Here is a 12,957-nt window from a genome sequence, read left to right as displayed (position 1 = left end):
ACCAAGGCATGAATGGATGTCGCCAAGATCCACCATATCAAAGGCTGGGATAAAGCCTTTTTTACTTGTTGCATGAAAGATAGATTATTAGACACAAGTATAGTGTCATCAACATAAAGGGCCAATATCACAAAATGGTTATCCACATTGCGCTTGATATAAAGATTTGGATCAGAGAAGCAAGAAACAAACCCCTCAGATGTGAGAAATTGATCAATCTTGATGTACCATGATCGTGAACTTGGTTTAGTCCATACAAAGCACGGTGGAGTTGGCATACAAGATGTTCCTTTTCGGGAATTGTAAATCCTTCAGGTTTCTCCGTATATATTTTCTCCTTTAAGTCTCCATTAAGAAAAGCCATCTTAACATCCATTTGTTGTATTTCTAAATCAAACTGAGTTGCAAAAGCTAGTAGTACTCGAATGCTTGTACTACGAACTATGGGTGAAAAAGTGTCATGATAGTCAATCCTTGCAATTTGTGAGTATCCCGTTGCAACTAAACGAGCTTTGAATTTATCAAAGGATCCATCTGCCTTTGTTTTAGTCTTGTAAACCCACTTACGTTTGATAGGAGTACGATCAGACTGTAGATTGGTAAGAACCCATGTACCTTTCGAGATCAAAGACTCATATTCAGCTTCCATGGCTTCCTTCCATTGTTCCTTTTGTGGAGAGGACATAGCTTCTGCATAAGTTGAAGGATCTTCACAAACACCCAATATGTGATTAAAGGTTTCAAGATCATCATAAGCATCTTTTTTGAATTTAATTTTATATCCAAGTAAGGATGAGGAAAGAATATCATGGTTCTCAATACCAAGCCTTGCAACATATTTCTTTGCAATTAAAAGAAAAAGCATATCTATCATGCTTTGAGTTATCCTTGTGGGCAAACTTGATCCAATGTGTCATATCCTCCTTGCATGTGAAAATCCTTCAAAACAGGTATAAGTCATGCTAGCAAAAATCAACGCTAGGAGTCATCATTTGAGGTACTTTGAAATGTATGCACATGCATGCATTTCAAATTAGTGCATCACTAGAGGGTCCTGTGGGACTTGTCCGCTGTGAATATACATTTACCGAACGGGCAGACGTTGAGCGCGGCGGCTAGTGTGTGACAACTTTTGTAAATTACGAATGAAGCGTGTTAATTCAGGCATTGGTGGGCGGCTGACTCCATAGCTTGATCTTCTTGTATGACCGGCTATCTGCTGAGACCTCATCTACTGCAGCTGCTGATGATGACGCCAGTTTGGCTCGGCGCGGAACTCTGCAAGAGAATCGAAATTCACATCTTTAAAACCCACAACTAGTCGAACAAATTATGAAGTGCTAAAAACCAGTGCTCTAGAATCTGTAACACTAATATATATATATATTCAGGGACATCTCGTGGTCTAAGCTGGTTTGAAAATGATCTGTAACACAGAAAAGGGACGCAACCTGTGTTTTCGCCTCTCCAAGAACCTTGCAAGCGATGCCTTCCTAGCGTATGGAACTTCTGCGCAAGAAAAACGAAGTATATATATATATATATATATAAGAATCTCGGCACCGCAGTACAAAGGGGAAAACAGAATAAACGCAAGCAAATATTCACAAACGTACCAGCTTGAGATCGCCAGATCACTGCAAGGCGCTGCAGCTGCTTCTGTTGTGCTGGAGCTGGTGAAGTTGGCATTGATAATGTGGGAATGGTTCTGGCCGAGCTCACTCCACCGCCGCCACTATTAATGGGGCGCTTTGCCAGATCTGCGACGCAGGATCGAGTATTACTTTGATCACCGCTACCGGTCCCTGCAATCTTTGCGAGAAGATGCATGATAGAATGTGCCTGCGGGGTTGCAGACGCCGACGCTGTACGTTTTAATATTCAACAACACAAACAATACGCGCAGAACAGCTACATAAATGGTTACCTACTTCCAATTGCATGTCCTGATTATACCTTGTCGGCTGGCACATCCTCGTAAACATTGACGATTCCTGAGTAGAAGATTGTAAGCTGCTGGCGGCCTGATCCGATCATGGCTGGAGCTTGATCACGGTAAAATATATGAGAGTTTGAAGATCGAGTAGCGCCGTGCGCGTCCGCCCAGCAGAATATCCGCTGCAGCAGCTCTGCTCCGAGTCGAATAGGTGAAACTCCAAGAAATAAGTCTATGCTTTGCTTGCACAATTATCTCGAGCTTCGATAGATAGATAGATAGATGGGAGAGAGAGAGAGATGAAATGTTCCAACGCGCTTTGGCCAATACGGCAAGCTGCAACAGCATGTGCGCAAAACAAAAAAAATGTGCTAAAATTTGTGATCTTCCCGGTGTGATTGCCTTTTGGCGGTGGGCGCCACGGGAGCGTGCAGTGCATTTTCCGTGCTTTGTGAAACATTCGCTCACTGTTGGGGAAACTATTTTCTTAGGCCCATTACACATCAGCCTGCTTGCCCAGGCTCATGTGGTGGGTATCCACATAATTCACCGGCGGTCGGTCGGGTATGTGTAACGGGCCTTATTGTGTTGTTAATGGGAAACCATTTTCTTATTGTGTTGTTAGTTTCCTTCACTAACAATAGAAGACATTGCAACTATAGAGGCTTATCCAAAGTCAAATACATCTCATGCAAGCTAGTACAATTTCACAATTCAATGTTTTTTCTAGTGCTGATCTCACATAGTGCATCAAGTTGTTCATGAAAAAGTATGTCCAAAGTCTAGCACATGTATCATGCGATTTCTTGACTCGATGCTCTTTCAATAAGCGCCGATCTCAGCCAGTGCATCACAATTGAAAGTTCAAAACTTTCTTACCAATTGATAATCACCATTATAAATCTACTTTTCAAGGAGAAGAAAACTCCTAGAGCATGTTCTTTTTTGTAACAATCATCGTTTGCACTTATATTTATCATTAAAAAATAGTAAAATGATGGGAGGATAGGATGATGTGGTCTTAAGGTTCAATTATTTATCTAACGGGAAGATTTTTATGGACACTACTACTCACTCGAATTTTACTTTTATTTGTTACAGGATTGATAATAAGAATCAATCGAAATAAATCTAGTAGCTTGTAGTGACATTTATGTAAGAGGATACAACGACCAATTTATACAAAAAAAAAAACTCTTAAGAAGTAGGATTTCTTCACTCCACGTCAAAACTTTGTAACTCAAATTGCACGATGATAATAGAGATAGAGAAGAATATTCTAGTACTAAATATTAAATTGGGTTTTTCGTTGGAGTTAGTTTGTGTGAACACCTTCTATGGATGTGACCAACCCTTATTAAAGTCTGGGTCAAAAGATAAGGCTCGATGCCTATAAAAGCATGTACTTAGGAGGTTCTCTAATGACAAGAGTACTATATGAGTAATGTAACAAATTTCTCTTGGGCTCTCTCTCTCTCTCTCTCTCTCTCTCTCTCACAAACACACACACACTTTTCATGGCTATCCTCCATCCACCATAGTCATGGCTTGATCCTTCATCTCTCCTATTGCACATGCTTTATTCTTGCACCATGAATGCTAACATGGTATCAAAGACGCCTTAGCCACACTCCTCTATGCATTTTTCATCAAAGTTATCACCATCATCATGCTATGCTACCTTTTTTCCATATGAACCTGTGAGTTTTTCTCATGCTATTTTGCATTTTTTTTCTGGATCATATGAAGCTCTGCATTTTCTCAGCCTATGCTACATTTTAAAAAAAACGCTATGCAGTGCCCCCCATGAACCTCTTCATGAGATGTATGTTGTCCACGTAGTCCATAGACATCTCTCATTGTTTCTGCACACCATAGGGAAACCTATAGAGTAGAAAATGCACCATCGAAAGGAGGCCCAAGGCATAGCTATAACATCTAGTCCCAAAGACAAGGCTAAAGGGGGGTTCTCCTAGAAAGCATTATAGCAAAAGATAACACATCATCAAGGCAACCAATAGAGCAAAAATAAAGCCCATGTAAACACCCTTGAAGGCATATCTTGTAGTAGTCCTAAACACAGCCAGCACGGTCGTCCTCTAGGCAACCAAACCAAGTGCATGTACATTATTGAAACACAATGAGCAGGGTAGTTCTTTAGGGCAACCAAGTGCATGTACATTGTTCATTGTTGAAACCTATAGGCATTAACGCCAGTGAGAGAAGGATAATTGTTGTTTCACCATAATGCACATTACAAAGCTATCCACAGATACTACATCAGAGGACCATCACTCAGGTTAAGAAACCAATTGTATGCTTGCTATATAACAACCAATGTATAAGACTTCCCCATAGCACCAACCCATAGAATTAAACTTACTAATTTAGGGTTTTACAAAAAAAAAGGACTTTTTTAAAATATAGAGAAAATCCTCAAATTGAAGCTCTAACATTCATAAAAATTTAGGGTTTTTTCAAAATTGAGCCTCGTGCACCAAATTGAAGCCTTCGAAAAAATTCGGGCCTTTCTTCAAAATCAAGTCTCCTACATGGTCCAACTATTTGAATTAGGGCATCCTTGCCTTCCATAACAAAATCATCATTGAACTGGCATGGAGATGTCATTGAAAGAGACTACTCTTGATCGTTTTGAGGAGAAGTTTTCAAACTTTGAAAGGTATCTTTAAGTATAAGGGATAACGACTGTGTCTGGGAGCACAACCAACACCCGTAATAATGAAAAAGGGAAATAAGAACTTTGTAGTCACTGAAAGGTGCCTTCTAAAAGATAAAGAAGTGAGGATCTCCCCAATTATATGGGCTAATTAAGACCCATGATTGGCACAAAGTCTTATAGGTATGTTGGAGTCTTTTTCTCATTACATCTATGGTTGCATTCGTTTTTCTATGGTTTTATGGTTTCCCTTGTTGTATGTGTCTTTCGATGTAGTTTACCCTTCCCATATGCATTAGTGTATGTGGAGATGGCAAAGTGCATGAGGCCATGTGGAGATGGCAAAGTGCTTACCTCTTATGCATAAGGGCTTACTAGATGAAGCCTTATGCAACAAGCATTATGGCTTCATGCATGAAGCCTGAAGCCTTTATACATAAGGGCTTATTGCATGATGCGTTATGCAGGAAGCCTTATGTATGAAGTCTTATGCATAGAGGCTTACTTGCATTGTTAAGAATCCTACTATGGGATTGATCATGGTGATTATAGTAACATAGATTAAGCATTGTTAAGAATCCTACTATGGGATTGATCATGGTGATTAATAACATAAATTAGGCCTAAACTAAGATGGATTAAACCATACCCACAAACTCCATGAGAGAGAGTAGCACACTCAACACAACTCTATTGCATATGTTATTATGAACCATACAAAAGTATTCTAATATAGATAGCCCATTGACCCAATCTCCTTTACACATCATCATGCCATGTGGTAATCTCTATCCCACATCTTCTTGTATGAATCTCATAAATCATATCCCACATAATATCTTATCTCACCCATAAGGTGTTTTCCCGCACAAACATAAACCCCCTCTAACCCCCGCTTACATATTTCAACACCCCCTCTTAGGCGAGGTGTATCTCACTCACCCATCACCCATAAGGTGTTTTCCCGCACAAACATAAACCCCCTCTAACCCCCGCTTACATATTTCAACAGCCCCTCTTAAGCAAGGTGTATCTCACTCACCCATCACCCATATAATTTAGCATTGCCCTCATGTAACATACCTCTCAACAGCCCCTCTTAAGCAAGGTGTATCTCACTCACCCATCACCCATATAATTTAGCATTGCCCTCATGTAACATACCTCTCAACACTCCCCATCAATGAGAACTTGGAGTGTTTAACCAAAGAATGTGTGTGCATGTGTCTACCACCCTAGACATGAAGTCCATTTTGAGCCCATATATTTCAACAGCCCCTCTTAAGCAAGGTGTATCTCACTCACCCATCACCCATATAATTTAGCATTGCCCTCATGTAACATACCTCTCAACACTCCCCATCAATGAGAACTTGGAGTGTTTAACCAAAGAATGTGTGTGCATGTGTCTACCACCCTAGACATGAAGTCCATTTTGAGCCCACATACTCACAACGAAACCATTGAGTCCAATTTGAACATAAATATTCAGGTGGGAACCAACATTCAGGTGGGAACCAACCCATGTGAATGCACCTTGCATGTGAATTGCCTTTGCATGCACAACTCAACACACACCACATTTACAAACCATTTCGAGCATCCATGGGCTCGGGCAGGGGACCCTCATAAATTTGGGTGAGATAATACATCTATTTTAAGGCTCTTCGTGGCATAGGCATGGCACCCTCATACACATACAAAATAAACCATGTGCCCATGGTCGTCTTTGTAGCTCACAACATGGCTACATCAATATCTTTTGCATCTCCTTCACATATCACAATGGGCTCACATGGCTTCAAGAGATCAAAAACAGATGCACGTGTATATAAATGCTTTAAAGAATGTGAATGGGGGATTATTCTTGGAATGCTTAACACCACACAATTTTTTTAAGATTAACGACTTCAGATGTTAGATATCCGTAACGCCACTATGGGCGTTACCACGAGAGGGGACGACCTCTGGCTCACCACCCAGCCATAGAGGAAGAATGAGGATTGCCCCTCATCCCCCAGGCTTTATAGTGTGTGGCCTATCATCCACACTAGCCTGGCCGCCCATGACTCCGCATGGGCATCCTCTCCCACTGAACCCCGGACATGGCCATCCGGTCTGCCGTCGGTCAGGCATTACAGCCTACGTGACATTACCCCCCCTTAAGAAGAGTTTTCGTCCTCGAAAACAAACTGGGGAAACCTTTTGGAAATTGCACTACGGCGTTCCCAGGTTGCCACCTCCTCATCCTTATCTGTCCATTTAACAAGTACCTCCTGGTACACTTTATGTCGGGTTTGTTTGTCACGATACTCTAGAATCTTTTCAGGTTCGTGTGGTATCTTTGGTGGCTCTATCAAGTCCACCAAAATCTCTGGAGAAACTGCGTTCTCTAACCCATGATGATCTTGGGCTATCAACACTCCCCCTCATCATATCCATCTCTTGTACTCCAAACCTGTCTCCAAAGTACTCAAACTTGTTCTTCCCAAGTGACTTAGTGAATATGTCAACCACTTTCTCATTTGTCTTCACATAAGACAAATCAATCTGTCCATCCAACACTTTCTCCCTGATGAAATGATAATGGACCTCTATGTGTTCGGTCCTCACATGATAGATAGGGTTACTAGCTAGCTGTATACTGCTCATGTTGTCACAATGTATGACAACTCCATCATCACAATGCTGACCCAAATCTCCAAGTAGCTTTTCCAGCCACATCCCCTCACATACGACCATAGCCGCACCTCTATACTCTGCCTCTGTACTAGACAAGGCAACTGTGGGTTTCTTCTTGCTACTCCAACTCACTACAGCACTCCCAATGCTAAATGCATACCCACTAGTAGATCTCCTGTCATATGAACTTCCTGCCCAATCTACATCTATGTAATCATACACAATCAACTCTTTCCCCTGACTCATAAAATAGACCATAATGGGTAGTGGTCTTCACATATCTCATAATCCTCCTGAGACAACATCCAAATGAGGCTTCCTAGGACTCTCCATAAACTGACTCACTAGTCCCACAGCATAACATAAGTCCGACCTCGTAATAGTCCAGTAGATAAGACCCATTTTCCTGTACATGGTGACATCTTCCAGTTCATCACCCAAATCAGCCATAAGCTTCATATTCTTCTCCAAAGGTATCATCATAGGCTTACAACCCGTCATTCCATACTTTGCTAACATGTCTAAGGCATACTGCCTTTGCACCAGCCATATACCATGAGATGTCCTAATCACCTCAATACCAAGGAAGAGTTTGAGCTCACCCAAATCCTTCATATCAAACTGTGTGCTTAAAGATGTCTTCACATCCTCAATGTCTTTCCCATGATCACCTATCACAATCAAGTCAGCCACATAAATGACTATCACAACCAATCCATTTTGTGTCTTCTTAAAATAAAGTGAAGAATCTGAGTTTCCCACATGAAAACCAATGCTCATAAGATAATTGGTTATTTTGTCACTTCAAGCTCTTGGTGCCTGCTTTAAACCATACAATTCTTTCTTCAATCTGCATACACGTGTGGGATACTTAGGGTGTACATACCCCTCTGGCTATTCCATAAATACTTCCTCTTGTAGCTTACCATTAAGGAAGGCATTCTTCACATCCATTTGAAACAGATTCCATCCATGAGAAGCAGCCATAGATATCACATACCTAACTGTAGCCATCTTAGCCACTGGTCTAAATGTCTCATCATAATCCAAACCATGTGTCTGTGCATATCCTTTTGCAACCAACCTTGCTTTATGCCTCTCTATTGAACCATTTGATTTACACTTCACTTTGTAAACCCATTTACAACCAATCACATTCTTGCCATCTAGCAAATCTACAAAATCCCACGTGTCATTATGCACCAAGGCATCCATCTCCTTATCCATGGCTCTATCCCATGTTTCCTTTCCAATAAACTCTTCAAAACATGAAGGCTTTACATGCTTTACCACTGATGTCATATATGCATAATGCATAGCATAACCCCTGTATGTCAACCTCTATAGTGGGTATCTCACTCTCTGTGATTCATGGGTTGTCTCACTACTACGAGCTTCATGTGCTCTAGCATGTGGTGGCACATACTTGTCATTTCTAACACCTAGAGTTCTTATTTTTGGAATCCCCAATTCTTCATCACGGCTTTCTGAGCTTGATGAATCATAACCTATAGTACCAATGCCAATACCTTCCACTTTCTTCTTTCCTTTGTCCACAGCACTACTCTTAGTGCTCACATCATGTCTCAATCTTCCTAACCATGGACTCACATTATCACTGGATGACTCAAGTGGTCACATTATCATTGGATGACTCAAGTGGTCCACTCATACTCGTAGATTCCTCCATAGGAAGATTCACATCCTCATTTGCATCTATGTCATCAACTATGACATGCTCACTTTCTTTGTACCAAGTTCCCATCTCATCAAAGATCACATCTCTGCTAATGACAACCTATTTTGTCACTGGATTATATCATTTGTATGCTTTTCCCTCTTGCGCATACCCAATGAAAAAACATTTTTCAGCCTTTGGATCCAATTTCCTTCTTCTCTCATCTAGTAGATGAACATATGCAGCACATCCAAAGACTTTTAAGTGACCAATATCCGACCTAAATCCTATCATCCTCATAATAGGTTTACTCTCATGTATAGCTACGGTAGGAGTCCTATTCAACAAGTCCACTGTAGTAGCACATGCTTCTGCCCAAAAATAATTTGGCATAGACTTCTCATTAAGCATAGCTCTTGCAATTTCGCTAATGATCATGTTTTTCCTCTCATCACAGTAACACCATTCTACTGAGATGTGTACCTACATGTAATTTGTCTTCTTATCCCATGCTCTCTCAAGAAGGCATCAAATGCATGTGATGTGTACTCACCACCACCACCATCTGTCCTCAAAACACTTGATCCATTTACCATACTGTTTTTCCACCAATGCTTTGAAGTCAGTGAACTTCCCAAGTGCTTCACTCTTCTCTTTCAAGAAGTAAATCCAAGTCATTCTGCTGTAATTATCAATAAATGTGACATAATACCTGTAAATATAACCATTGATAAGTTGGAGTCTGTGTTGGACCCCATATGTCACTGTGAATGATTTCCAATGGTCTTCTACTGCTGATTTGACCATCTTTTGGAAATGGCAACCTTGCCTGCTTCCCAAATCTACATGCTTCACATATATGATTACTACCATCATATTTGAACCTGGCAAACCACCAACTATATCTTTTGCTTGCATAGATTTCAGCTTTTGAATATTCACATGCCTAATTCTCTTATGCCAAACATCAATGTCTGGCACAACCCCTTGACTTATTGAAAACATGCTAGACTTCAACTCTGGAATGCCTGCACTCAATTTGAACAATCTACCTTCTTTCTCCCCCTTTGCAATTAACTTGCAACCATTTTTGAAGTCCTCAACAAAACAACCATGTTGATTGAACCTGACTTGCATTCCTTGATCCACCATTTGACCAACCGATGCAAGACTCTTTGTAATTGTTGGCACATACAACACATTTGACATGGTTTTTACTCTGCAATGGCACACTACTAACATGTGTAATAGGATGTTAAGTATCATCCACAGTAGCAACATAGCCCTAATGTGTAGGCATCATCCTGTCAAACCACTCACCTGTTGAAATTTGAGCATAATGATGAGCTATGGTGGATCATACACTAGAATCAACATCATTAACAAAGTGATTAGCAAATGATTAAGACATAATTAGTGAATAATTAGCAAATAGATTAATGTAGGCATGGATACTCAAAAACCAGCAGATTCTCATTAGGGCTATGCCTCAATTTATAGTGTTTACATCAAGCATCAAATCCCATTGATTTCTCCATGATTCACTCCCAGAATATCTCCACCTTTTGCCTGATTCTCTCCACCTCTTCTCTTTTTCCTGAATATCTCCCAGAATATCTCCACACTCCTAAATTCCCTCATGCTACCCATTATTCTCTCCCAGTAGATTCTTCTAACCTTTTCACAGGTTCTTTCACAATTACATCTTCTCTTTTACAGCCTCTATCCAAGAGCTTGTTCCCACACACACCCTATTCACTTGTATATTTCAACACCTCCCCTCAAGTGAATACTCCTAGTACACCTAGACCCTATACCAAGTTTGCCTCCCCTTACTTGATAGTCTGCAACTTGTGTCTACTCCTCCCCTCAAGTTATCTCAGCACACCTGGACCCTGTATCACGTTTCTCTCTTACTTGACAGTCCGCGACCAGTGCCTCAAGTCCCTAAACTCCATAGTCCTTGACACACTCTCTCTCTATGTGTCCAAGGCTACTATAAGTGCCCGCGACCTTGACTAAAGTGCTCACACATACATCTACCACGTGGCCTACATCACTGGGGTCTCTCTCTCTCTCTCTCTCTCAGAGATTTTCACATGGCTCCTCACTCTTTGGAGCCTCACATCTTCTCTTGTCTTCAGTCTTCTTGTCGTGGCAGCTTCTCTCCACGCGTCCGTCTCTTCTTTCAGTCTTCTCGGGGCAGCTTCTCTTCTTGTGGCAGCTTCTCTTCTCGTGTTCATGTCTTCCTTCAGATCTTCTTCTCGGTGTGGATCCTCTTCTTGGGAAGAGATATTCTTCTTCTTCCATGGCTGGGGCCATGAGCTTGTCTGTCAGGTCATTTTGCTCCATGTGAGCAACATGTTTCAATGTTTTGCTGACAGTTCCTTTGGGCTTTTCATATTTATCTTGTATCATTATGCAATGCAAACCCAAAATTATGCGGGAGGTCTTACCTCTTGCCTTATTCTGGACAAGGGCAATGTCTGTTCCCATTTTTACACTGATGCAATGTGCCCAATACATAATGCGTATAGCATTCATTCTCATGCACATTCCAAATGCAGCTCTGGCTGTGAATAATCTTGAATTTGAGTGAGATTTACAGGCATTAACTAAGGGTTAAATGCAAAATGATGATTTTCACAATTTTATCAGCACAATTACATTAAATCAAGGGTAACCAATTTGTACGGGATGGTTGGAGTATCAAACCAACTCCGATTTGAAATCTGAAGTTATAGGGATCTGTATCAGATACCTAATGGTTAATGTGAACCCTCAATTGCACCAAAATACAGTGATTAGCACTGATTAATCACTGATTAGCAAATTAATGCTCTATTTTGTGTGCAAAAAAACAGAGTATGCGGGGAGTCCAGATCTGGTGCCTTCCACTTCAAATGAGCTCAAATGCTTTCAAAGGCATCAATAGCAATGAGTCTAGTAGAGGATTAAGCCAAGAAACACAAGATTTGACCAAATATTGAAAGCTTAATCTTTGTTTTACCAAAGTCACCTGCAGATTTGATGAAGAGCTTGGATCTCAATGTAGACTTGATGAAACTCAATTCTGTCTTCACCAGCTTGTAGAGCATGCTTGAAAACCCCCGGGGCTAAGAGGAATTGAAGCAATGTGATTTGATGAAGTAGCAATGTCAAAAATAGCTCAGAAAAACGGTGCCGAGCAAATCTGCGATTTCTCCCTCATCGCTTGACGGTTTGCGCTTTTGTTTGGATAGGATTGAAGAGCTTTGAGGTGGCTACCATATGCTAGAAGGGCTTGCCCTAATTTGATGTGTGCAAGGTGCTAGAGACCCTCCACTGGCTGGGGGTGAAGAGGGAAATGAAAAACTCACTAAAAATTTGATTTTTTGCTAATTTTCTACTAATCCTAATTAATTAACTAATGGGCTCATAAACCTAATTGATTCTAGGCATGGCTCTGATACCATGTTGAAATTTGAGCATAATGATGAGCTATGGTGGATCATACACTAGAATCAACATCATTAACAAAGTGATTAGCAAATGATTAAGATGTAATTAGTGAATAATTAGCAAATAGATTAATGTAGGCATGGATACTCAAAAACCAGAAAATTCTCATTAGGGCTATGCCTCAACTTATAGTGTTTACATCAAGCATCAAATCCCATTGATTTCTCCATGATTTACTCCCAGAATATCTCCACCTTTTGCCTGATTCTCTCCACCTCTTCTCTTTTCCCTGAATATCTCCCAGAATATCTCCACACTCCTAAATTCCCTCATGCTACCCATTATTCTCTCCCAATAGATTCTTCTAACCTTTTCACAGGTTCTTTCACAATTACATCTTCTCTTTTACAGCCTCTATCCAAGAGCTTGTTCCCACACACACCCTATTCACTTGTATATTTCAACATCACCATGGCATGTCATGTGGTTTGACGCTCCAGAATCAATATACCAAATATCATCACTCTCCCTTTGTGATGTCAT

The 12,957-nt window shown here is 40.7% G+C and overlaps 1 protein-coding gene across 1 annotated transcript; it reads right to left on the bottom strand.

Annotated features, from left to right (window-relative positions):
• Window positions 1-777: 777 nt before the first annotated feature.
• On the bottom strand, window positions 778-2,126 carry LOC147620400 (protein TIFY 3-like). The gene is made up of 4 exons (XM_086825402.1): window positions 1,957-2,126; window positions 1,617-1,842; window positions 1,452-1,509; window positions 778-1,278 (listed from the first exon to the last, which is right to left on the bottom strand). The coding sequence occupies exons 1-4, from the start codon at window positions 2,035-2,037 to the stop codon at window positions 1,161-1,163; spliced, it is 483 nt and encodes a 160-aa protein (XP_086681528.1). The 5' UTR covers window positions 2,038-2,126; the 3' UTR covers window positions 778-1,160.
• Between the last annotated feature and the right edge of the window lie 10,831 nt (window positions 2,127-12,957).

This window comes from Cibotium barometz, chromosome 31 (genome assembly GCF_041138505.1).
Source record: "Cibotium barometz isolate CiBa-2024 chromosome 31, ASM4113850v1, whole genome shotgun sequence".
NCBI classification, from domain to species: Eukaryota; Viridiplantae; Streptophyta; class Polypodiopsida; order Cyatheales; family Cibotiaceae; genus Cibotium; species Cibotium barometz.
Note: the sequence above shows the minus strand (reverse complement) of the source record. Positions and strands in the feature narration are given on the sequence as shown.

Bases quoted from the DNA above. Each gene is read 5' to 3' on its own strand.
- LOC147620400 (XM_086825402.1), bottom strand. From the start codon at position 2,037: ATGATCGGATCAGGCCGCCAGCAGCTTACAATCTTCTACTCAGGAATC. The intron at 1,843-1,956 runs GTATAATCAGGA...GCAACCCCGCAG, and splicing joins AGGATGTGCCAGCCGACAAG to GCACATTCTATCATGCATCT. The intron at 1,510-1,616 runs GTACGTTTGTGA...TTTCTTGCGCAG, and splicing joins GATCTGGCGATCTCAAGCTG to AAGTTCCATACGCTAGGAAG.